We start from the raw sequence: 26,941 nt of genomic DNA, 5'->3' as shown, positions 1-26,941 counted from the left end.
TGATTCTGACAGTTTGTGCTGGCCCCAGCCATAGTGTGTGTAGTGCTACGTTGTACCAAGAACATGCAGTGTCCACATTTTTGTTGGGATTGTTCATGCTTTATTAAATGAAAATGACACTGTTGGTCCCCTTCCATTGTTCTTATATCTTTTTTTTTTTTTTTTTTTTTTTATTGGTGTTCAATTTCATTGTTCTTATATCTGATTTAGAAACAGCAGATGTAGGACCAGAGAACATAAGCTTTTTTCTCCAAATAAGTCTTCATAATCTACATTATTTCAGTTTGGAAAATAAATACATTTTTACAGCTTTTTTGAGGTTTTTCACATACCATAAAATTCACCTACTTAAAATGTACAGTTTGGTGGGTTTTAGTATTCACAGAGTTGTGCATCCATCGCCACAATCTAATTTTAAAACATTTTCAACGCCCTCTAAAAACACCCAGTACACATTAGCAAAGTCCCTCTGCATTTTTCCCAACCTCTCACAGCTGCCCCAGCCCCTGGCTGTGGTAACTAAGTAACTAATCTACTTTCTGTTTCTGTAGATTTGCTTATCCTGGACATTTCATATACATGGAATCATACCATATGTAACCTTTTGTGACTGACTTCTTTCACTTAATGTTTTTCAAAGTTCTATATTGTAGCAGTGTATTCATTCTTTTTTATTGCCAAATAATATTCCATTGTATGAATATTCCATTACATATTTTATTTATTCACTCACCAGTAAATGGATATTTGGATCTCTTCTCCTTGGCTGTTATTAACAAGGCTGCTGTGAATACTCCTTTACAAAGTTTTTGTGTGGATGTATGTCCTCATTTCTTTTGGGCATATGCCTGGGAGCAGATATATGCTGGGGCATAAGCAGTCTACATTTAACCATTTGAGGATCTGCCCTGTTCTTATCCAAAATATCACAATTTTGCATTCCCACCAGCAGTATGTGAGGGTTCCAACTTCTCCACATCCTTGAAAACACTTGTCCTTTGGATTTTCACCATCCTAGAGTTCTAACTAAATATATTTTATTGAGAGAGAACTTATTTTTAGACTTGTTCTATTTTTTAAATGTTTGACTTTTTATAGGCAGGAATTAATCTGAAAGAGATTTGAACTAGAAACACACACACACCAAGCTCCTCATTGAATCAAATCAGTGGTGCATAGCGTGACTGGTTGTATCCTCTATGTTCACGAGAGTTGGGCTTGGAAGGGACTGTCATTTCTGCTGCATCTGTGCCATGAGGCACCCTAGCCTCTGCTTGCAGAGAGCTCCACCCTCCCTCATTATGCATGGGCAGCTTGTTTATGTGTCTAAGGCTCCATTATCAAAGGTCTTAATTTCTGGAGATCCAAAATCTCCGATTATTGTACTCCCTCGCTCTGTTCCCAGCCTTGCTTTCAAAAGGCACAAGAAGGGCAGCCCAGGTGGGCTCAGGGTTTAGCGCCGCCTGCAGCCCAGGGTGTGATCCTGGAGACCTGGGATCGAGTCCCACGTCCGGCTCCCTGCATGGAGCCTGCTTCTCCCTCTGCCTGTGTCTCTGCCTGTCTCTCTCTCTCTCTCTCTCTTTCTCTGTGTGTGTGTGTGTGTGTGTGTGTGTGTCATGAATAAATAAATAAAATTTTTTTAAAAAAGGCACAAGAAATAGGGCTAATCTTCCTCTTGGGTTCCCATTTCCTTCCCGGAAGTATTTCCTCTCAGGTCTTCACTGTGAACCATTTTTCACAGGACATGCTTTCCACTCCCCTTTCCTATAAATTGGCAGCTTCCCTGGTTCTATTGTTTGCTGATATCCTATTTTTAAACATGTCTCCTTGAACTAAGCATGTTGTGCTTCAGATGGTGAGAGCATGTTGACAGAGCAGATTTATCACCTTCCTTTCTGTGGGTAGGACATTTCTTAAGCCTTATATATGCTTTACTTCTGTTGAGCTCACCAAAGCCATGAAACCTCTATAGCTGCACTCTTTTCTGTAGGCTTTTGTTTTATTTTCACTTCTTAAACTGGAATACAGGGCAGCCCCGGTGGCTCAGCGGTTTAGCGCCGCCTGCAGCCCAGGGTGTGATCCTGGAGACCCTGGATCAAGTCCCACATCAGACTCCCTGCATGAAGCCTGCTTCTCCCTCTGCCTATGTCTCTGCCTCTCTCTCTCTCTCTCCTCTCTGTGTATTCTCATGAGTAAATAAATAAAATATTTTTTAAAAATTTTAAATAAAAAAATAAAAATAAACTGGAATACAATCACATGGTACAAAATTTTCAACATATAAAAGAATATTTTATTGTCTCCTTCCCAGTCCTAGTCCTAGGTACCTAGCTCTCCTTTCCAGAGCTGCTCAGTGTTACTCATTCTTAGTTCTTGCATATCTTCACAGAGATCTTTTTTAAGTTATATTGAAGTATAATTTATATACCAGAGAATTCATCTTTTTTTTTTTTAGAGAGCAGAGTGTAGGGGCAGAGGGAGAAATTCTCAAGTAGGCTCACCACCTTGAGATCATGACTTGAGCCAAAGTCAAGAGTCAGACACTTAACCGACTGAGCCACCCAGGGACTGAGCCCATTTTTAAATTACGTATGTGGAGGGCAGCCCAGATGGCTCAGCGGTTTAGCGCCACCTTCAGCCCAGGGCCTGTTCCTGGAGTCCCAGGATCAAGTCCCTGCATGGAGCCTGCTTCTTCCTCTGCCTGTGTCTCTGCCTCTCTCTCTTCAGCCCAGGGCCTGTTCCTGGAGTCCCAGGATCGAGTTCCTGCATGGAGCCTACTTCTTCCTCTGCCTGTGTCTCTGCCTCTCTCTCTCTCTCTCTCTCTGTCTCATGAATAAATAAAATCTTTTTTTAAAAAATTGCATATGTGGATTGTCTCACATTTATTTAGATCTTTAATTTCTCCCACCAATGTTTTATAGTTTTCACTGTGCAAGCCTTGCACTTCTGTTGTTAAATTTATTCCTAAATATTTCAATTTTTTTGATGCTATTGTGAATGGAATTGTTTCCTTAATTTTATTTTCTGATTGTTTATTGCTAATATACAGATATACAATTGATTGTGGGTGGCTCAGTCAGTTAAGCATCTTATTCTTGATTTTTGGCTTGGATTGTGATCTCAGAATCCTGAGATTTTGCCCCTAGTCAGGCTCCATGCTCAGCAAGGATTCTGTTTCTCCCTCTGTGGGAGCACTCAGGCTTGCTCTGAAATAATAAATAAAATCTTTTTTAAAAATCCAATTAATGTTTTATCTATTTAATTTTATATCCCCAATCTGGCTAAATTTACTAGTTCTAATACTTCTTTATGAATTCCTTAGTATTTTCTATGGACAGGATCATGTCATTTACAAATTAAAAGTTGTACTTCTAAAAAAAAAAAAAAAAAAAAAGTTCTTTCCAATCTGGGTTCTATTCTTTTCACAGGTGTTTTATCCATAAAAAAGCAAATAGCTGCATATGTTTTCTACCTGGCAAACCTGGCAGCTCACAAACCTGGCAGCTCTGCTTTTTATACTTAACAATCTCTCCTGAAAGTCCTTTCAGTACCTAATGTCCTTTCTTCTCTTACAGCTGCAAAGAAGGGATAGTATATTGCCTGTCAGGCTTATCTTTCACACCACTCTTCCTTATACTCATACATCTTGGGTTTTTTTTAACATCACAGTAGGCTCAGAGTTTTATGTTAGTTTTTTACAGTTTATAATCTAAATCACTGGTTCTTTCTAACAATTCTGTACTTTCAGAAATGAAGGTGCTCCCTTTTTGAGCTGAGAAACCTGCTACAGAGAATGCAGTGCTTGCTCAAGTAGAGTCAGCTAGTAAAGGGAAGATCTGAGACTGGCGTAGATCTTGAGACTCCAAACACAAAGCTGTTTCTACTGTGTCAGAGTTGCTGTTCCTCCTGCCTAGTGTGTGGGGCTTTACAATTATCCCGTGTTTGATTTGGCATCATTCCTGTTTATTATTTTGGATCTTGACAAAGATCCTAAATGACTTAGGCCCTCCCAGATATGCATCATATGAGAAACCTGCTTCTCATACCTCCAAGACACTGATATATAAAATTTTAAGAAGGAATAGAGCAAACCCAGTAACTGGACACGACAGGCACTTAGTAAATAGTTGCAGTCAAATGTACACTAAAGGCCTCTCTCTCTATGTTGATAATATTTGGGTAAGAGTGGTTCAACCCATTATGGTTCTACCAGTTTATTTTATCATTTAACCCATGTAACTCATCTTCCCCTCAGAGATATCACAAGAAGTTTTGTCATTTTATTCAAATCTAGTTGCACTCAACTACACATTCTTTTGGCTTAACCAGTTAGTGACGATATCTACTAGAAAAAAAAAAACAAAAACAGGCTAACCTGGCAGTGATCGTTCTGCCTACCTTCCTGAGCAGTAGCTGAAATGTGCTTATCTTTTCTTTGACCTCCAAATGCTTGCAAATTATTAGATTGATGATCCATTCTAGAATTTTATGTCATTATTGTTAAACCTACCAGTTTGCAATGCTTATCTTTTTGAAAATTAAAACATTTCTTGTCCCCAGACATCTAAAATCGCTCCTCTGTTTCAAATTTTTCAAAGAAACTGTTGCAGTTTCCTGAGAGACCTGGAATATAGTTTATCTAGTTCAGGGAGCAATCATTCTGCTTCCTTTCCTGACTTAGCCGTGAATTCACTTTTACCAAACTTGCTTAAGTAGATAAGTACCTGGCATTTATGAAAAATATAAGTACTCAGACCCCTCCCCTAGAGACTCTAACTCACTGTTCTAGGTTAGGACCCATCCCTCAGCAGATTGTTGTGATAAGTTTAAGAGACTGTTTTCTACTACATTTTGATTATCTTTTTGTCATTCACTAATATTCCACCATCTTCAACCCATGAAGTTGCCCCTCTTTGCTCTGAACATAATTATAAAGGCGTCTTGGGTTCTTTAATAATTTTTGAAATACTCCAGTCATTTGGGACTTCTCATGGGGCCTTGCAGCTCTTTGTATTTTTACCCATGTAGAAGTATCTGAGTCTGATCTTACTGAAGGGCGCCCTCTGCAGCCAGCATCCTCTTTAGTCATTCCTAGCCCTCTTTATCTCTCATCAAAATTTTAGAATTAAAAAAAAAAAAACAACTTTAGGGATCCCTGGGTGGCGCAGCGGTTTGGCGCCTGCCGTTGGCCCAGGGCGTGATCCTGGAGATCCGGGATCGAATCCCACATCAGGCTCCCGGTGCATGGAGCCTGCTTCTCCCTCTGCCTATGTCTCTGCCTCTCTCTCTCTCTGTGACTATCATAAATAAATTAAAAAAAAAAAAAAAAACAACTTTAGCATTTCATTCTGAAGACACACCAGGCTAATCTTTGAGTAGGATCTTCAGATTTTTTTCAAGTCCTGTGAACATACCCAGTCTTGATGCCTTACCTTTTTACAGCAGCTCAGGCCCGTATCCAACCACAGCAGCATTCACTTCCCCATTACAAATTGTGCAATAGCATGTTCCCATTGTCAGAAGCTTTCTGGCAACTTGATATCAACAACTGGAATTGAATTAGAAGGGGCTCTTGGTGGCTTGTATGTTTTCCTATGCTGTGGTTGACTATGCCAGTGATTTAAGGTAATAACAGGGTCTCTTGTTTTTACAGGTGGCAGACCATGTGATTTCTTCTGACTCTGTTTCATCTTCTACCAGTAGTTTCTGGAGCTCAAGCTCTACCCTTTGCAACATGCAAAATGTACAAATGTTAAACAAAGCCGTACAAGCAGGTAAATTACCTGAATTTAACCATTTCCATTGAAATACAAATAGATTTTAAACATAGGTTAAGATACTCAGTCTCACATACAATAAAATGAAGATTAAAACTATACTCAAATGCCATTTTTCACCTATCAGACTGGCAAAAATCTATTTCATAGTAAGTTTGAGGGCACAAGTGTAAAGAAGTAGATACTCGTACATTCAGGTTGGGAACACAACCCCTATGACAGGCAATTTGGCAGTTTCTATCAAGATAACTTTGACCTGGCACTTTTACTTTTGAAACTTAACCCATAGATATATTGTGCATATGTGCAAAATGACAAGTGTACAGAATTAACCATTGAAGTATTTATTAGAGCAGAGAATTTAATTCAACTTAGATATCCATCAATAGCCAAATGCTTAGATAAATTATCGTGCATCCATATAATGAAACATAGGGTGAGGAAGCACTCTCTGCTAATATGACAAGATCTCCAACATTGATAACTAAAAAGAAAAAGCAAAGTACTTTAAAAATAAAGTACGCTTAAATGTGTGCAAAAATTTCTCTGAAACTATGGGGTTACAAACTGAGTGAATGGAGAACAGAAGTGGGAAAGAGGCTTTTCCCTTATGTTTTTCTATATCCTTTGATTTTATATAACAAAAATAACCTTCTCCCTTGATTTTTCCCCCTAAGTCTTGTCTTTATATGTCAACCTCGTCCTTACCTGGATGCCTGTCAGTAGGACTATAAGCATTAAATATCTCACCTGTAATCAGAACTGAAATCCTCTACCCACTGAATCCATGTTAGTTGTTTTTTCCCCTCTAATATCTAACCTGACTTAGAAATAAAAACCTTTTTCTGTCTTCTTCCCCCTTCTCCCCGTTGGTCCCCCTCCCCTTCCCTCTATCTCTCTCCCTCACATCTCTCCACACCATCCAGAGGAGGTAGGAGCCTGCATTTTTGAAGGCTTAGAAAGTTTCCATCTACTAAATCGAATACACATGCCCTCTAAATCTCAAGGCTGCTCCCAGGATATCTGTGGATCTTTCTCCTCAGGTAACTTGGAGATCGTGAACGGTGTCAAAAAACACACTCGTGATGTTGGGATGACTTTCCCAACTCCAAGTTCTAGCGAGGCTAGGATAGAAGAGGACAGTGACATGACTTCTTGGTCAGAAGAAAAAATAGAAGAGAAAAGACTTCTCACCAATTATCTTGGGGACAAAAAGTTAAGGAAGAACAAACACAGTTGCTGTGAAGGTCAGTTTCTTTCTTCCTTTTTTTTTTTTTTTTTTTTAAGATTTTTATTTATTCATGAAAGACACAGAGAGAAACGGGCAGACAGAGGCAGAGGGAGAACCAGGCTCTGTTCAGGGAGTCCAATGTGGGACTCAATTCCAGGATCATGCCCTGAGTCAAAGGCAAATGCTCAACCGCTGAGCCACCCAGGCATCCCTGAAGGTCAGTTTCTAATTCCAGTTTTGTAGCAAAGAACTAGTGAATTTCAAGTCTCTCTCAATGCTAAAATTCTTTATTTCTAAGTGACTCTCTCTTGACCCCATCTCCTCCAGCACCACCTTGGCAAATTTTCAAAGTATCTAGCACTCCAATTACAGTCATACTTGCAGTTAAGCAAACTCCAGGACCTCATGCTGGCCTCTGATAGCTGCATCCCCTCAAGAGCCTGTATTACACACATGTCTTTGATGAGAAGAATGAAAAATCTTTTTTCTTTCTTAAAAATAATTCCCATAGGAGTATCATGGTTTGTTCCTGTGGAAAACGTGAAGTCTGAACCTAAGAAGGAAAACCTACCCAAGCTTCATGGCCCTGGTATCTGCTGGTTTGCACCAATAACCAACACCAAACCATGGAGGGAACCTCTACGGGAACAGAACTGGCAGGGACAGCACGTGGATGGCCACAGGCCACTAGCAGGCCCAGACAGAGAGCGACTGAGGCCATTTGTGAGAGCAACCCTACAGGTGCAGTGACATTGAGTTATTTCTAGCCATATGTTTAAGGGGATCAGAAAGGGAGATGCAGAGATGTTAAATTTGTGACTTGGCCTTCTGAAGAACAGTCACATAACACTCATTTCTTGCACTTCCACAGTTCATCTCTTCCCATTGTCATCATTAATCAAAGGTCACTTGCCTGTTAACCATTGTAAATTGTTTTTGCCCTCAGTACCTGGGGACAAGGCAAGAGGAGGGAGAATGTTGGGTTTGGTGATGCTGGGTTTGTAGATATCTGCATGAAGAGCGCTCTGGAGGTTTGATATTTGTGTCAGTCTATGTGTGTTCCTTCATTTAAATAATTCCTATTTCTGCTTAGCACAGGATTTAAAAGGCACAAAATCCCTTCTTTATATGTACCTTGGCAGCTGAAAGAAATGTCATTTAATAATGTATTTGTTTGAAGGGAAATTTAAAATAGCACATGGACTGCGCTCTAGCCCATCAACATTTGGAAGAATTGTAATTGCCACAGTCTTAGTTCTTAGCTTATTCCAAAGGCATCCTTTGGTTCCTCTGGCTTTCCTACTGGAGCCCTCCCCTACAGAGAGTTGTTAGATTATTCTTCAACTCCAGAAATTTTCTGCACTTTAGAAACAGGCTCCTCGAAAAAAAAAAAAAAAAAAAAGAAAAAAAAAAAAAAAGAAACAGGCTCCTCAAACCACTTTTGGTCAGGCACTGTTTTCTAGGCCCTTGGAAAATAAGCTGCATCATTAACATGAGGCTGGGGGCCTTTTCTCTCTTCAGGAATCCCTTCACCTTCACAGACCTGACTTCATCTCCCGCTCTGGGGAGCGGATAAAGCGTCTGAAGCTGATAGTCCAGGAGAGGAAGCTGCAGAACATGTTGGAAAGTGAGCGAGAGGCACTGTTCAATGTTTCAAGAGAATGGCAGGGCTACCGGGACCCCACACACCTGCTCCCGAAGAAAGGTACCCTCCGGCTCTTCGCTTTCTTACTGGCTTCACACCAGGGAGCACTGCTCAGTGCCCGGCCAGTGACAGAGACAGAAAGGGACTGTTTGCTTGCTGAGATCCCACTTTCCTCACGTAGCAGAACCTACCCTGTGTAGCTCTCAGCACTTTCGTGATGCATATAAGGCCAAGTCCTCTTGCCCTTGCGTCTTAGAGATCAGAGTGTGCAGTAAGAATGATGCTTTTATAAACTAGCCATGTGTTTGTGAGCAAATTAGTTCCAAAAGTATGTTTTTTTCTTCAAAGATGGGGCTGATTCCAGGATTGCCTATCTCATAGGGTGGTGATAATAATAATAATAATTAATAATAATAATAATAATAATAATAATAGTAACCCTTATGTGTTTTGCCCAGGCATTGTTCTTGTGTAATGCTTGTAACACCTCTCTGGAGTAGATGCTTTTAATACCCCTATTTTACAGATAAGAAAACAGAGACAACAAGAGTTTAAGTCCCTTACCCAAGATTATTCATCTGATAAGCTGGGATTTAAACCCTCCAGACTGTACTCCTAACATTCTGCTAGGTGTAAGATCGCCATAAAATAATATGTGAACGCTGTGAAAATTGTGAAATGCTATCTAGTGCTTTCATCACAGCCCTACCTGCAAACCAGCCAGTGTTTCTGTTCACACTGTTTAGTCTGTGCCACAGCATGTTGTGTCTTCAAGAGCCTGCTGTCAGCAGTCTAACCTTGGCCCACAGTCTAACCTTGGCCTTGACCTTGGTCATTGCTCACTGCCCAGTACTGGCTGCTCAAGGTAGAGGCATCAAGTTCTAGCAGCGCCTTCTCACAGCTCAACACCCTTCCCTATTAACCCACTATCCACTGAAAATCCCTTCTTCTCATGCTTAGGTTTCCTGGATGCCCGAAAGAGCAGGCCTATTGGGAAGAAGGAAATGATTCAGAGGTCTAAACGGTAAGGCCAAAAAAATAAGAGTAATTATAAAAGTATAAATAAAGCCACCAAGTGATCAGAAGCTCTGGCTTGGAACGCCCTGGGTGGCTCAGTGGTTGACACCTTCATTCAGCTCAGGATGTGATCCTGGAGTCCCAGGATCAAGTCCCACATTGGGCCCCTTGCATGGAGCCCACTTCTATCTCTGACTTGCTCTGTGTCTTTCATGAATAAATAAATAAAAGCTTTAAAAAAAAAAAAAAGCAGCAGCTCTGGCTTGCCTCCAGAATAAAGACATTATGCTCAAGTTAAAACATTAAGAGAAAATTAGTTGTGAAAGAAGTTTCTCATAATACTAAAAAAGGAAAGAAAAATAGCGGATTGCAATATAGATGAGTCAGATGTAAAAGATGCAAAGAATCCCCACTAATTTGTATGCTTTTGTCAAGCTTGTTTTTGTTAGAAACCTAAATATAAATAAAGATATCTAAAATATAAGATATGAATATTTTGAAATAAGATGTTTATTTGGGGTATTACCCTTTATCCACGCAATCCCATTTCTAGGAATTTATGTAATAGAGTGAAATAATAGAATACTAAGGCATATTAAATTAGACTTTAAAAAAAGTCAAGTTTCAGAAGCATGTGTACACTGCTACCACATGCAGTATTTATAAAGTATTTGTGCCTAAATAGATGCATATACATTTATATGCATTGAATATCTCTGGAAGGATATCCAAAAAAACCGGTAATAGTGGTTGCCTTTTGGAAAAAGGACTGAGTGACTAACCTACAGAGGTAGGACAAAGACTAATTTTTTGCCTTTTTATACTTACTGAATTTTGTGCCATTGCATGCTTTAGCAGTTAATTAATTAGCGATATGCATATATCGATTATGAGAATGCCATGGATTTAATTGACGTATAACATTGTGTAAGTCTAAGATACGTGATGTGATGACTTGATTCATGTATATATTGCAGTATGTTTACCACACTAGTTAACACATCCTTTAACTCACATAATTACCATTTTGTTGATGGTAGTAGCATTCTTACTGTTATGGTGAGAACATTAAAGATCTACTCCCATAGCAGCTTTCTTTTTTTTATTTTTATTTTTTTATTGGAGTTCAATTTGCCAACATATAGCATAACACCCAGTGCTCATCCCATCAACTGCCCCCCTCATTGCCCATCACCCAGTTACCCCAACCCCCCACCCACTTCCCTTTCCACTACCCCTTTCCCAGAGTTGTGTCTCTCATGTTTTGTCACCCTCACTGATATTTTCATTTTCTCTCCTTTCCCCTTTATTCCCTTTCACTATTTTTTATATTCCCCAAATGAATGAGACCAGATAATGTTTGTCCTCCAATTGACTTACTTCACTCAGCATAATACCCTCCAGTTCCATCCACGTCGAAGCAAATAGTGGGTATTTGTCGTTTCTAATGGCTGAGTAATATTCCATCGTATACATGGACCACATCTTCTTTATCCATTCATCTTTCGATGGACACCGACGCTCCTTCCACAGTTTGGCTATTGTGGACATTGCTGCTAGAAACATCGGGGTGCAGGTGTCCCGGCATTTCACTGCATCTGTATCTTTGGGGTAAATCCCCAGCAGTGCAATTGCTGGGTCGTTGGGCAGATCTATTTTTAACTCTTTGAGGAACCTCCTCAAAGTTTTCCAGAGTGGTTGTACCAGTTCACATTCCCACCAACAGTGCAAGAGGGTTCCCCTTTCTCCACATCCCCTCCAACATTTGTGGTTTCCTGTCTTGTTAATTTTCCCCATTCTCACTGGTGTGAGGTGGTATCTCCTTGTGGTTTTGATTTGTATTTCCCTGATGGCAAGTGATGCAGAGCATTTTCTCATGTGCTTTTTGGCCATGTCTATGTCGTCCTCTGTGAAATTTCTGTTCATGTCTTTTGCCCATTTCATGATTGGATTGTTTGTTTCTTTGTTGTTGAGTTTAATAAGTTCTTTATAGATCTTGGATACTAGCCCTTTATCTAATAGCAGCTTTCAAGTATATAATGCAGTATTGTTAACTAGAGTCACCATGCTGGACCTTAGATTCCCCAGAACTTTTTTCCTCTTACAACTGGAATTTTGTACCCTTTGACTAACATCTCCTCATCCCCCAATGCCCCAGCCTCTGGCAACCACCAATTCTAGTGTCTATTTCAGGGAGTTTGATGTGGGTTTTTTGTGTTTGTTTGTTTGTTTGTTTGTTTGTTTAAGATTTTATTTAAATCTTTAAAGATTTAAGAGAGAGAAAGACCATGGGCAGGGGGTTGCAGAGGGAGAGGGAGAAGCAGATTCCTCGCTGAGCAGGGAGCCCAATGCTCAGGGTCCTGGGATCACAACCCAAGCTGAAGGCAGACGCTTAACAGACTGAGCCACCCAGATTTCATGAGCCCCAAGTTTGATATTTTTAGATTCCATGTGTAAATGAGATCATACAATTTTGCCTTTCTCCATCTGACTTATTTCATAGCATAACGTCCTCAAGGTCCATTCACGTTGCAAATGGAAAGATTTTCTTCTTTTTTATGACTGAATAATAATATAATAATACATCTGCTTTATCCATTCATCTGTTGATGGACCCTTAGGTTGCTTATGGTGGTTCTATTTTTATTAATTTTTTTTTATTTATTTATGATAGTCACAGAGAGAGAGAGAGGCAGAGACACAGGCAGAGGGAGAAGCAGGCTCCATGCACTGGGAGCCCGACGTGGGATTCAATCCCGGGTCTCCAGAATCGCGCCCTGGGCCAAAGGCAAGCGCCAAACCGCTGCACCACCCAGGGATCCTGGTGGTTCTATTTTTAATTGTTTAAGGAGCCTCCACTGTTTCCTGCAGTGGCTGCACCAATTCACATTCCCCACCAGCAGTGCACAAGGGTTCCCTTTCTTCACATCCTGGCAGACACCTGTTATCTCTTGCTTCTTTAATAATGACCATTCTAACAGGTGTGAGGTGATATCACATGTGGTTTTCATCAACAGTGACATTTAAGAATGTCTATTCCTGGAGGCCCCTGGGTGGCTCAGCGGTTTAGTGCCTGCCTTTGGCCCGGGGCCTGGTCCTAGAGTCCCAGGATCGAGTCCCGCGTCGGGCGCCTGGCATGGGGCCTGCTTCTCCCTCTGCCTGTGTCTCTGCCTGTCTCTCTCTCTCTCTCTCTCTCTCTCTCTCTCTGTGTGTGTGTCTCTCATGAATAAATAATAAAATCTTAAAAAAAAAAGTCTGTTCCTCTTTACTCTTGTTCCTGACCTTTGCCCTAGTGTTGTCAGTTACTGATTGCCTCCACCATATCCGAAACAGACCTGCCACACATCCAGCTGGAAGCTGGGGAGCAGGCGCCTCTAGCCGTGTTATCCCCCCCACCCCACACCACCCCACCCACCACACACACACACAGAGCCAACTAGCACATTCTGGGCACTCAGTGTGATTGCTCTGGAACTTGCTCTCACTGCCTTGATGCAGGCTGGCCTCCACTTTCAGAGGATGCTCTTCTTCCTGCTTCTGTTCTTTCTTATTTCTCATTTAGTTCCCACAGAGCCTCTACATCATTTTAAATGATACTCTTCAAATTATAGAAAACTTTGGAAAATATAGAGAAATAGAAAGAAGAAAATAAATGTCACTGATCATCCTTCCATCTGAACTGAACTGACCCTAGTCCTGTTTCTGGCAGGAGTGGGGGTTTTGCAGAGACCTGTATTCACACACTTATTTTTTCTCAAATTGCTGATGATAGTGTATATATAGGTTTGTAGCCTGCTTTATTTTGCTCAACATTATATTGTGAACATTTTCCCATATGATTAAAAATTCTTTGAAATATCTTTTTTATGCTTTGTAATAATTCCATTATATTCCATAATCTGTTTCACTCTTCTTTGGTTGGAAATTTAGATCATTTCCAATTAGAGTATATTTATCAAATGCATGTTTAATCATGTTCCTCCCTACTTAAAATCAGTGGCACCCAGCCTTTGATAGGACAGAGGCCAGGGTTTTCACATGGCTGCAAGACCCTACACAGCCCACCTCACCTTCACCTCTTCTGCTTCCCACCTGCTTCCCTGCACACCTCTCTGAGGCCTTGACTCTTTCTAATACTCCCTTCTCCTCTCATCCCCTCTCTGCTCCTCTCTTTAAGACCCACCTTTCATTTCTTGGAAATCTATGTAGCATTTTGTACCTAGGGCCATGATTGTGCTTTTCTTATTATTTTCTGTGTGTTTAAAAATATACTAATTAACACATCTGTATTCTTATATTGAAACTGTACATTTTTGCATATAGAGTGAGAAGCTGTTATCTCCACTCCTTTATTCCACACCTTTCTCAGAAGTAACCACTATAAGCTGGATTTCTTGATGTTTTTGTTCATCTGTCTGCCCTCCCAGATCATGAGCACCCCGGGCCAGTGTTCTTTGTTTCCAACAGTGTAACAGGAAACAGGCCAACCCCAGGGTTCTGGGGCCTGTCTCTGAGGGCCCAATGCCCTGAGAGCAGCATACCTCAGGGAGATGGGGGAGAAGAGATCATGTCCCTCTGTGGTTAGGTAATCTCACTGCTTTTTGTTTTCCTTTTGGCACCGTTCCTAAGAATTTATGAGCAGCTTCCAGAAGTGCAGAGAAAGAGAGAAGAGGAAAAGAGGAGATTGGAATATAAGTCATACCGGCTGCGAGCTCAGCTATTCAAGAAGGTCAGTCAGTCCTGGAGCAGGATCCATCAGCTTTATCAGGGGAAAGAGAAATTGAGAGAAACACATATGACCTGTTGAATTAACCATTACATATCTGGGGAGTAAACTTAAGCTTGTGATGCGTTGTACCACTGCTAAAATTTGGAAGACACCTGTCTAAATCTAAAAATCTTAAAAGGTAAATCTAAAAAAGGCACCTTCCAGGTATATATTTGGAATGAAACCAAATTCCATACTTAGGAGTTATGGTAGAAAGTCCTAATCTATCAGAATTGTTGGGTTTTCATTCTCTACCCCCAAATGATAGTTTATACCCCTTATTGGTTAGTCAGATAACCTCTAGAGGTTGTAAAATAAACTGGAAAATGTCTAAGTATAGTATAAAGTTGGCAGCTTGGGGAGTCAGAGCCTCAAAGCCGCCACCATTTCCTGCCCATGGGCCCAGTGGAATCAGTAATGCTGCAAGTCCCAGACCCTCGGAGGCCAGGAGACTTGCTATCAAAATATTCCTTGAAAAGCCAGGCAGGCTGCCTTGCCTGAAGGCCCATATCCTTCACTGTTTTCATTTCCTTCCCAACCCCTTCACTTCACCGCCAGAGGACTCTGAAAGTCAGAATCCAAAAGACGAGTTTATACCAGACCGATGTGGGATTGGAGAACTGCTTCTGGAACACACCCGGAGCTGGGCTGGGCCGGGCCGGGCCCTTCGAGGAAGGGGTCCCCCGGCACCACATGGCCTGTCCAGTGTGCCAGCGTCACAGGCCAGGCCTTTTATTGTGCTTGTATGTTTGAACTGATGGATGGATGAGTCTATCCGGATATTAAATCTGTACAGAAGGACTGTACAGAAATAATACATACTGACTATATAGATCACCTTTCCTAAACACCTCAAGAAGAATTTTTTGCATGATTACCATAGTTGCTATAGCTGGGGAAGATAAGATTTGGGTAGAACCCCACTGGTCTCAGCTACATATCTGGGGTGAGAAGCGGCTGTCCGCTTCTGATGGCAAAAGTATCTAATTTTTTCCTGTCTTTCTTTTCTTCCACAGAAAGTGACCAATCAACTCTTGGGGAGAAAAGTTCCCTGGAACTGATAAAAGATTATTTTCCTCAGAATCTTGGAATTATATTTTATCAACCTGAAGAAGCACAATCCTTACTTTTATGAGTCTGGTTTAATAAAACTTAACTCGTTGTCCATGTGTAATTTAGAAGTAGTAACCTGAAGAGTCTGAGACCGATTGGTGATTAAGATTATTAATGGTTTGGTAGCAGTACTTTCTCCACAGTGGCCCTGCCCACAGGAATGTTTGTCACAATGATATCATTTCTGAACTCTGGCCACAAATAAGTCCCTTTTTGTATGTGTTTTTACAGTTTTAGAAAATAAATAACTTTTGATTGATTCATAGTACAGCAAGCAGCGAAGGATCATTTCTTTACCATCTAGAAATATGCAGAGAGCTATGCAATGTCTCTCCTGAGGTGTATGGGGAATCTCAACCTAAAAGCATCAGTCAAGGGATATGGGCTATGGGAATGAAATGTAGCGTTTCTTTACAAACACGGCAGGACGTGATGATAGCTGTCATGGGCTTTGTTGGAGATGGTGTCTGGGTAGAGTAGCTGTTGGGCATGTGCAGATGCTCTCAGCGGACCAGGCACCTTGAGTCAAGAGCCTCCTCTTAGCTTCATTCCAGCTTCCCAGAGGCCTCTACCCTCTAGTGAATTTCCTTCCAGCCTTTTCAAGATTGAAGCCTCAGAGCATTTATCATCAGACATGGAACCAACATTTATAACTTGGATAACCACTTTGGGAAACCATGAGTTAATAAACGTAATAATGTACATAAAGCATTTAATTAATTCTGTAACCTGGAATGACAGCTAAAGCCCAGAGTTTAGAGAGGGAAGGTGCTAATTGGCCTCATTCTAAAAGAATGAGAGAAGCCCCAGCAGGGCAGTAAGGGACCAACTGCCTCCCCAGAAGGCTTCCGCAGAGGCAAAGTTAAAGAGCAGACCCTGCCACCAAGCACAGCTCAGGTGGTGCCACCAAAGCTCCCTTCCTACCAGAAGGAAGCAATGAAGAAGGCTCAGAGAAAAGAACCTTCAGTGTGTGAAGTTTGATGTAGGAAAAATGTTAGGGTTTCAAGCCGACAGCCAAGAAAGAATTCTTGAATTGCTTCTTCCTAGATCCAGTTCACACCTAACCTAAGAATCCACTTGCCCTGCTTTTTCCTGGAGGTTAGGCTCCAGCCTCCCAGCCACTTTTCTTCTCTGAGGGCACCTTTTGTTACTACCCTCCTCCAGCAAACCTGGAGGCTTCCAGTGACCATCAGTACATGCAGTGTGGGTGACGGAGTGTATGAAGAAGGCAGAGTGTTTTGTCTGTAAATCACAATGCATTTCATGTCCCAAATGATTGTTCTGGCCCATTAGAGCCTTGGGCCAAGCTGATTTGTTACCCTGGTCTTCATCTTTACCTGTTGGGGAGCATGGGATGTTTTAACCTACTGTGTTAGTTTTATTTTTACTGGCAGTGACCCCTCACTTATAGCACTTTCCCAATTTCTCACTAAAGACTTCTGAATCCTGGTGGGGAGGTGGTACAGAGTGGATCTGAATAGGATCAAAAGTTAAAAACCAACATTATTGGCCTCTAGGGGGCATTCTTGGCATCCCGACAAGTCCCCCATTGGCAGCTCCCCTTGATGAAGTCCCTGATGTAAGAAAACTTAACTACCACCGCCAAGGCTGGGTCATCTTCCAAATATGGCTGGGCTACAGGTTAAGGGTATTAACAGTCACAAGGTACATATGTGTGGCTTTTCATTTTGGTCCATAGCCCTAGCCCTATCTGCTCTGCCTACATCTTTCAAAGAGCTGTAGCTGGCCAGAAAATACTCAGTAACCCAAGCCAACCCCCTCCTTGGTGGGATAAATTACCCTTCTCTCCCTCCCTGTGTGTGTGGTGTGTTTCTCACTCTGTCCCTGGACTTGCTTCCTTTGATGCTTTGATGCTGGCACCTTTATTCTGGGTAGTCTTACTATTGCCATGCATGGGGCTTGGGGTCCCACATGTCTCCAAAGGGGGCATGGCCAGATTCACATATTCCTAGGATCCCTGGCCCATTCTCATCTCAGTGTTCACCCAGCCTCACCTGTTACTCCCCACACAAGATAGCTTAACAGTAGAATCTAAGAACCTCAACTGGCCATGAGGCAGATGGGGCTGGACCAAGAATGCCCACTTAGCTTCATGTAAAAGACAGGCACCAGTAAAATCCCTAAGATTTTATTTTTTTAAAGTAATCTCTAAAGATGCCTGGGTGGCTCAGTGGTTGAGCATCTGCCTTCGGCTCAGAGCGTGATCCCAGGGTCCTGGTATCGAGTTCCACATTGGGCTCCCTATAGGGAGCCTGCTTACGTCTCCCTCTCTCTGTGTGTCTCTCGTGAATAAATAAAATCTTTAGAAATAATAATAAAGTAACCTCTACACCAAACATGGGGCTCAAACTCATGACCCCAAGATCAAGAGTTGCATGCTCTGCTGATTCAGCCAGCCAGGCACCCCTCCCTGATCCCTTTGTTTTGCCAGGCCTAACACAGTGTGAAGCATGTGTTTGACTCAATAAGAGTTTGTTAGATGGCACACAGAGGGTCCCCAGTCCAGATTGGAGGCTAGAGGCTCTAGGAAAGACTTCAGGGAGATCTAATTGATAGGTTGCCTGAAGCATATTAATATCATGGTTCTCTATTTAAACTAATCTGAGAGAATTTGGAACTGAGTAAAGTGTCAACTATATAGAAATCTAAACAAGATAATTCCAAGGGAAAGAAAACAAACCAAATTTCTACATAAATAAGTAGGGCAGCCCGGGTGGCTCAGCGGTTTAGCGCCACCTTCAGCCCAAGGCCTGATCCTGGAGACCCAGGATCGAGTCCCACATCGGGCTCCCTGTATGGAGCCTGCTTCTCCCTCTGCCTGTGTCTCTGCCTCTCTCTCAATCCGTGTCTCTCGTGAATAAATAAATAAAATCTTTAAAAAAAAGTAATCATAGTTTTACTATGTAATTTAGCTTACAACAAATACAGTATATTAATGTTCCCTGACTAGCGGTCTAACCTCACTGGGAAGCAGGGAAGTGGGAAGAGTGTATATGCATGGTGTAGACATGGCCTCAACTCCCAGTAACTAATCCACAGACAAGTTTAAAACTGAGCAATAGAAAAGAAGCCACACAAGTCCATTAAAGACATGGAAGTGAGTGAGACCCAAAATCATAAAAACCCTAGAAGAGAGCACAGGCAATAATTTCTTTGACATCAGCCATAGCAACATTTTTCTAGATATATCTCCTGAGGGAAAGGAAACAAAAGCAAACTTTTGGGACTATATCAAAATTAAAAGCTGCACAATGAATCAAGCAACAAAACAAAAAGATCGGAGAAGAGATTAGTAAATGACTTCCCATAAGGGGCTAGTATCCAAAATATATAAAGAACTTATACAATTCAATTCTAAAACCAAAAATAATCCAATTAAAAATGGTTGGGGACACCCAGGTGGCTCAGTGGTTGAGCATCTGCCTTCTGCTCAGGGCGTGATCCTGGAATCCCAGGATCGAGTCCCACATTGGGCTCCCTGCATGGGGCCTGCTTCTCCCTCTGCCTGTGTCTCTGCCTCTCTCTGTGTCTCTCATGAATAAATAAAATCTTTAAAAAAAAAAAAAAAGAAACAAGTGTTGGCAAGAATGTGGAGAAAAAGGAACCCTTGGGCACTGTTGGGAATGGAAACTGGTGCAGCCACTCTACAAAACAATATGGATGTTCCTCAAAAAATTAAAAGTAGAATTACCATATGATCCAGTAATTACACTACTAGGTATGTGCCCAAAGAATATGAAAACACTAATTTGAAAAGATATATGCACCCCTATGTTTATTGCAGCATTATGTACAGTAGCCAAGATACGGAAGCAGCCCAAGTGTCCATTGATGAATCAATGGATAAAGGAGAGGTGGTATACACACACAGTGGAATATTAGCCATAAAAAAAGAATGAAATTCTGTCATTTGCAACAACATGGATAGATCTAAAGGATATAATGCTAAGCAGAATAAGAGAAAGAAATACCATATGATTTCACTCATACGTGGAATTTAAGAAACAAAACAAGGAAACAAAAAAAGAGACAAACCAAGAACCAGTCTCCTAACTAGAGAACAAACAGACCGTTACCAGAAGGGAGGTAGGTAGGGGAATGAGGGAAATAGGTGATGGGGATTAAGAAGGGCACTTGGGATGAGCACCAGGTGATGTATGCAAGTGTTGAATCACTATATTGTACACCTGAAACTAATATAACACTGTATGTTAATTATCCTGGAATTAATTTTTTTTTAATTGTGAAGACATGGAAGTGAGTATGCACAGGGAAGTATAAGGTTGCTCTTACACATCACAAATCCATAGAACTCCGTCTGACTCTTTAAAATAGATTGGTACATATGTGATTTTGAGAGAAAAAAACTAAAGACTTAAATGTGAAGGGCAGAGGGATCCCTGAGTGGCTCAGCGGTTTAGTGCCTGCCTTTGGCCCAAGGCATGATCCTGGAGTCCTGGGATCAAGTCCCACATCGGGCTCCCTGCATGGAGCCTGCTTCTCCCTCTGCCTGTGTCTCTGCCTCTCTCTCTCTGTGTCTCTCAGGAATAAATAAATAAATATTTAAATAAATAAATGTGAAGAGCAAAACAAAAAAGTTAGAATATAGGAAAGTATCTCTAAGAACTTAAGGAAAAATGTCTTAAGGAACAAAGTGCAAACCATAAAGAAAAAGATTGATAAATTCAATTAATGAAATATAAAAATTCTGTTTATTAGAAGACACCATAGGGGCACCTGGGTGGCTCAGTCAAGCATCTACCTCTTGATTTCAGCTCAGGTTATCATCTCAGGCTTTTTAGCTTGAGCCCTATGTCAGGCTCTACTCTGGGCTGGAGTCTGCTTAAGATTTTCCCTCTCCTTCTGCCCTTCCTCACCCCATAAATAAATAAACAAACAAATACACCATTAAGACAGTGAAAATAAAAAAAAATAAAAAAAAAAAGACAGTGAAAATACAAGGCACAGAAGTGTAGCACATGTAACCAACAAAGGATTTGTATCCAAAATATATCAAGAGCTCCTATGAGTCATTTAAAAAAAAAAAAAGACAATCTATAGAAAGATGGACTAAATAAAAGCATGAGCAAGGCAGTTTGACAAAAGAACACACTGGCCTGTGCAAATACAATAAATTGCTTAATTTTATTATGAATTGGAAATGTACATTATTAGCAGAATGCTCCATGCCAGCCTCATGTGTGTGCCTGCATGTCCCAAATCTGGTCCTCAGAAAATAATTGCGTATCCTCTGTCCCAGCAAACTCTGGGAGTGCAGGCCAACCCCAGGGTCTTAGCCAGGCTAGGCCCCACACTCACCTTCTGGATTTCTTGGCGGTGAGTCAGTCCCTGAAGCCCTCTACCTACAGGGAATGCACGTCAACCTATCCAAGTGGTGAAGGCCTGCCTAGATCCGTGAAGCATCTGCACCTACATTGTAATCCCTTTCTGAAATGGCCCTTGCCCTATAGTAAAACAAATTATCATAGATCAACTCAGTCTGGTGTGTTTTTCTGTAGAGCCTGGAAGAAAAGGCAGAGAGGAAAGAACCTGGTCCATATCTCCTCCTTCTGGACTTCTGAAGACAAAGATGGCAGCCTGTGGACCCAACTCGAGTTTAGAATTCTGGATAGTGGGGAGCACCTTGCTGGCTCAGTTGGTAGAGCATCTGATTCTTGAACTCAGGACTGTGATTTTGAGCCCCACACTGGGTATAGAGATTACTAAACAAATACGAAAACTTAGAATTCTAGGCAGCTTCCACAGTAGGGCTGCCAGATTTAGCAAATTAAACTACAGGACTTCCAGTGAAATTTAATTCTGAATGAAAAAAAAAATGATTTAGTATAAGTGCTGTATTTGAAACATACTAAAAAATTACCCACTGTTTATGTGAAATTCAAATTTACTGCAGTGTGTGGTCCTATTTTTTATCTGGCAAATGGAGTCTACAGGGACTAGGGTCACGGTAAGCTGATGCCGGGAAAATGGGAAAGGGGAGGGATGAAACCAAGAAAGTCCCCACTTAATATCAGAGGAGAGCAACCTAAGGGTGCTGAATGCCGTGGAGGAATTTTTTTGATTCCTCATCTCAAGTCATCCAGAGAGACTTTGGAAAGCCAGCTTTGAAGAGGGTAAATCTACTGAAGGGCACCAAGGAGATAACTTGAAAGAAGTGGAGGGCAGACAGCCTTCCCATCTGGGGTGACCCCATCAGTACAACAAAGCAAAATCTGCTAGTATAAATACAATTTTTAATTAAGGATGCAATGAAAATAGATAAAAATCCAAAAAGATAAAAGTTTAAAAACAGTGATTGAGAGTGAGAGAAAAAAAAAGAATTAGACACAGAAGGATAACTATCATATGGTCCATTTACATGAGGTACCTAGAATGGGCAAATCAGAGCAGAAAGTAGCATAGAGGTTACCAGGGGCTGGAGGAGGAGGAACAGAGAGCTGGTGTTTGGTGGGTCCAGAAACTGTCTGGAATAGTGAGAGTGGATGGTGGCAATGCTTACATGACAAAGCAAATGTACCTAATGCTACTGATCGTACAATTTAAAATGTTTAAAGTGTTAAAATTCTATGTTAGATATACTTTTCACAATAAAAAAAAAATGGAATATCCTGAAAGGAATTACAATTTACAAGAAATAAAAATCACAAACATCAAGATATTTGTAAAAGGTATAGCTTGGAATTGAAAAGCCCAAATTAAAATATTTAAAATGTCAACAGAAGGGGTAATTGGGTGGCTCAGTCAGTTAATCATCTTCCTTGGGCTCGGGCCATGATCCCAGGGTCCCGGGATCAAGCTTCGCATTGGGCTTCCTGCTCAGCAGGGAGTCTGCTTCTCCCTATCCCTCTGGTGCTCTCTCACTCTCAAATAAATCTTTTTTTTTTTTAATGTCAACAGAAAAAAAATTTTATAGGCATGATTTATTTAAGAAGAAATAAAATAGTTTTTTAAATATGCAATGAAGCCAGGAGTTTATAAATTAAGGTAGCATATGTATAACAAACTTTTTAGAAGGGGAAAATAAAAATGGTCAGGAAGCCTAAGAGCAGATAAATTAAGCTAAGACAATTCAATAAACAAACTACATACTATCAACAGTGAGGACAAAATACATTTTAAATCATTTGAAAGGAAAACAAGGTAACAGTCAGAATAAAGGAATGCTGTGTAGGGGAGCAGCCGGAGAGAAGGGGTGGCCTGGGTGACCTCCCAGGTAGGAATCTGTGTGGCAGCCCGCAGCTTTCTCCTGTCCACCTTCCTCCCATCTGCCCCTCACCAGGCAGGTGTGTGCTGCAGGTCAGCTTCCTATGACCACTCTGGAGTCCCTCATATCCAACTGGGTCCCCTGTTTGAAGATCCCCAGGTTACCCAACAGCTTCAGGGATCCAGGCTATTCATGCCTTCAGTGGTTGAGGGAAAGGGACCCTCCCCATGTTGCTACCCAACACCCCCACCTCTTCTCCTTCCCATCTCAGAATGCACCATGGAGAGAGCTCAGCTCACACCCACCATCCTGCCTAACCTGGCTCCCTCGAGCCCCCAAGCTTCTGGTAAGATCAGGGCTCTGGCCCAGCCCCCCAACAGGGTGCTCCACCCTCCTGTTCCCTAGACCCACACACCGTGAGTAGGCACTTCCCCACCTCACTGGGCATCTGTTTCAAGTAGCTGGTGCCCCTCTGGTTCATGCCCCAGTGAATTAAAATGCCCCCAGAAGAGAGATGTTGGCTGGAGGGAGGAACTTTAGCTTCTGCTCCCCACCATGGGCCGGCCTTCTGGCCATAGCTCTCGGTGACTAGGCCCGCAGGGCAGTGCTCCTGTTTAATTTCTACTAATGCTCAAGGTGGTTGCCATCCTGTCCATTCGGCTGCTAGCTTTAAAACTCCGGTGTGCCGCCAGTCACAGGTCCATATTTTCTGTGTAGCTGTTCCTAAAATAAACTACATAGAATAAGACTCAGATTTAGCAAAATCGACACAAGGACCTCCCTGGTCTACAGAGCTGAGCATTTTCACACTGATCTTGCTCAGAAGGCAACCACCTGGTTTATAATGCAAGCAAAATGTATTCGTGAACCTCCCTGATAATGTCTCCCAATTAAAAATTCACTATGTCCCCACTGTAGCTTAAATGTTTTTTTTTTTTTCCTGAATGTTCTTTTTTTAAGATTTTATCTATTTATTCATGAGAGATACAGAGAGAGAGGCAGAGACACAGGCAGAGGGAGAGGCAGGCTCCCCACTGTGGGACTCGATCTCAGGACCCCAGGATCACGACCTGAGCCAAAGGCAGACGCTCAATCACTGAGTCCACCCAGGCTTCCCCTCCTGAATGTTTTTTTTTAAGACTTTATTTCTTTATTTCTTTATTTCTTTATTCATGAGACACACACAGAGAGAGAGAGAGAGAGAGAGAGAGAGAGACACAGGCAGAGGGAGAAGCAGGCTCCATGCAGGGAGCCCGATGTGGGACTCGATCCCAGGTCTCCAGGATCATGCCTTGGGCTGAAGGCAGTGCTAAACCACTGAGCCACCCGGGCTGCCCCCTGAATGGTTTTAAAAACAAATCAACTCTGGTCAAAAAGTGGTAACAACCCGAATGTCCATCAACTCGTGAATGAATGAGCAAAATGTGGTGTGTGTGTATATAAAGTATATAATACACCATATTACTCAGTCTTTAAAAGGTAATTAAATTCTGATAGATGCTACGTTATGGATGAACCTTAAAAACATGATGATAAGTGAAATAAGCCACACACAAGAGGGCAAATAGAGTATGACCACTTGATCAGGATACCTAGAGTAAGCAAATTCAGAGACAGAAAGTGGACTAGTGTGTGCCAGGGACTGGGAGGAGGGGTGGAGGGAGAATTATTGCCTAATGGGTACAGAGTTTCTCTTTGGGGTAATTAGAAAGTTCTGGAAGTAGTTAGTGATGATAGTTGCACAATATTTTGAATGTAGTTAATGCTACTGAACTCTACATTTTAAAATCGTCTACCATAAATGGTAGATTTTATGTAATGTATACTTTGTCACGATATTAAAACTATAAGGAGGAAGGGGGGGCAGGCAGGAGAAGAGAGGGGGAACACAGGCCACCAGATCTTCCTGCAGGTACCCCGATGCAGGCACACGCATGTGTGCCAGGCAGGAGAGCCATGTGCTGGCAGGCAAAACCAAGAACAAATTTACCCTAGTTTGACCAGTACGCTGTTACATAAAAGGAAACTCTGACGTTCTTAAAATTTTACCAAGTTCAGAATAAAAACCTCATCTTTCAAATTGAACAAATTACTTATTAGCTGAAGAAAAGTAAAGGGAAGCTTGGAGTCAGCGTTCTAGGGTTTTTTACGGCTAGGGCCAAATCACTGACCTCTAAAATTATCTTGGACCACACTCTGTCTTTTCTACCTTTTGGAAAACTATCAATCCCCTACACTTGCCCAAAGGCTTGTCACAAGTCCTAGATCTGCACTTTGCCTTTCCCTGCACACCACTGCCTCACCTCTGTCCTCACTTTCTCCTCCGGTCCCACCCCCTTCTCTCTCACACACACAGCCAGCCATCTGCCTCTGCCAGAGTCCCAGGCCTGTAGGCACTGACTGGGACTTTTAAATTCCTCAGGAAAACATCAACCATCAGCTCTTGTTCCACAGCAGAAGGGTACGTGGTGTCCTCAAGGCTTCTCTGCCAGATGGCTTGGGGCTGCAGGGCGCCCCTTGCCCATCCTTTGCTCCATTGGGGCAGACTCATGGCCAGCTGTGACTCCCATAACAATCTCTCATCATCTCTGCTGTCTCCAACCTTTTGTATCCTCCTTTGGGTTTTAGAGCCATCTAAGCTCTTCCTTTTTTATTATATTCACAATGTTGTGCAGCCACCACCTATGTGGAGACTTGGAACATTTCCATGGCCCCCAAAGAAAACTTGCAGCCATCACTCCCCGTTTCCCTTTCCCCTAACCCTAGGTGACCCTCTAAACTGTCTTGAGCACCTCCTTTGGAATTTCTACATTTGAGTCTCAGATCTTATTTCTTAGCTATCATACCTGGTCCTGAAGTTCCAATTTAACTTCCCATTATCCTTAACCCCCTATCTTGACCTAAATACCCTCCTTCCAACATATCCACCTGTATGTCTTTGGGTCCCTTACCTGAACCCTGCAGAAAAGCACTGCTTAAAACTCTGCTGATTGAGGGACGTCTGGGTGGCTCAGCGGTTGAGTGTCAGCCTTTGGCTCAGGTTGTGATCCTGGGGTCCTGGGATTGAGTCCCATGTCGGGCTCCCTCATGGAGCCTGCTTCTCCCTCTGCCTGTGTCTCTGCCTCTCTGTGCATCTCTCATAAATAAATAAATAAATAAAATCTTTAAAAGATAACAACAACGACAACTCCACTGACTGAGCGTGGATCCAGCCTGGGGAAGATGAGCAAACAAGTAATATCCAAGACAGGCCTGGCCTCTGTCTCTGGCTGCTAGAGCACCCTCTGTGGATCAGACAATGGGGGACAGTGCAGTCCCCTGACTTACTCTGCCCGAGGTGGAGCCAGAGTCTCCTGGGAGGCTGGCCGCAACATGGCATTTAAAAGAAAACTGTCTAGGACTAACACTAACATGCTAATACCAATCTCGTGTGCCTAATAAGCTTTGTGTTCACGATTACTTCTAACAGGCTTCCAGGAATTGTGCTTCTGCTGATCTGGGGACCACACTTTGAGTAGCAGGGATGAATAGCAATAACTGCCCGAGTAAGAGTAGGATGAACTGCTTCCCCCTGCTCAGAAGTTATCTTTCCAACCCAATTACCCTGGCCACTCAGCTGAAAATTGGAGGAACACATTTTAACAAAGCACTTTTCAAACAAAGAGGAAGGGTGGGAGGGGGCAGAAGAAGAGTGTTTCCAGGCAGAGGGAAGCATGTATGGAGGCCTGAAACAGAAAGATAGCTTTGGTTTATTGAAAGAATTAGAAGAAGGGTGCCTGGGTGGCTCAGCGGTTGAGCATCTGCCTTTGGCTCAGGTCGTGACCCCGGGGTCCTGGGATCGAGTCCCACATCGGGCTCCCTGCAGGGAGCCTGCTTCTCCCTCTGCCTCTCTCTCTGTGTCTCTCATGAATAAATAAAGTCAAAAAAGAAAAGAAAGAAAGAAAGAAAGAAAGAAAGAAAGAAAGAAAGAAAGAAAGAAAGAAAGAAAGAGAAAGAGAGAGAAAGAGAGAAAGAGAAAAGAAAAAAGAAAGAAAGAAAGAAGAAAGAAAGAAAAGAAGAAAGAAAGAAAGAAAGAAAGAAAGAAAGAAAGAAAGAAAGAAAGAAAGAAAGAAAGAAAGAAAGAAAGAAAGAAAAATTCTAGCTC

General features: G+C 42.0%; 1 protein-coding gene across 1 annotated transcript in view; it reads left to right on the top strand.

The window, feature by feature from the left end:
- The window catches only part of ALMS1 (ALMS1 centrosome and basal body associated protein), a 215,567-nt gene extending 199,748 nt beyond the window's left edge, over positions 1-15,819 (top strand). The window contains exons 20-26 of the mRNA XM_038561747.1: positions 5,654-5,774; positions 6,821-7,024; positions 7,520-7,749; positions 8,530-8,713; positions 9,614-9,677; positions 14,300-14,399; positions 15,455-15,819. Of these exons, the coding sequence (XP_038417675.1) occupies positions 5,654-5,774; positions 6,821-7,024; positions 7,520-7,749; positions 8,530-8,713; positions 9,614-9,677; positions 14,300-14,399; positions 15,455-15,499 (948 nt within the window). The 3' untranslated portion in view covers positions 15,500-15,819. The remainder of the gene's footprint in view (positions 1-5,653; positions 5,775-6,820; positions 7,025-7,519; positions 7,750-8,529; positions 8,714-9,613; positions 9,678-14,299; positions 14,400-15,454) is intronic.
- Positions 15,820-26,941: the final 11,122 nt, after the last annotated feature.

Source organism: Canis lupus, chromosome 17 (assembly GCF_011100685.1).
Source record: "Canis lupus familiaris isolate Mischka breed German Shepherd chromosome 17, alternate assembly UU_Cfam_GSD_1.0, whole genome shotgun sequence".
Classification (NCBI taxonomy): domain Eukaryota; kingdom Metazoa; phylum Chordata; class Mammalia; order Carnivora; family Canidae; genus Canis; species Canis lupus.
The sequence above is the reverse complement of the archived record's forward strand: the minus strand, read 5'-3'. Positions and strand labels throughout refer to the sequence as shown.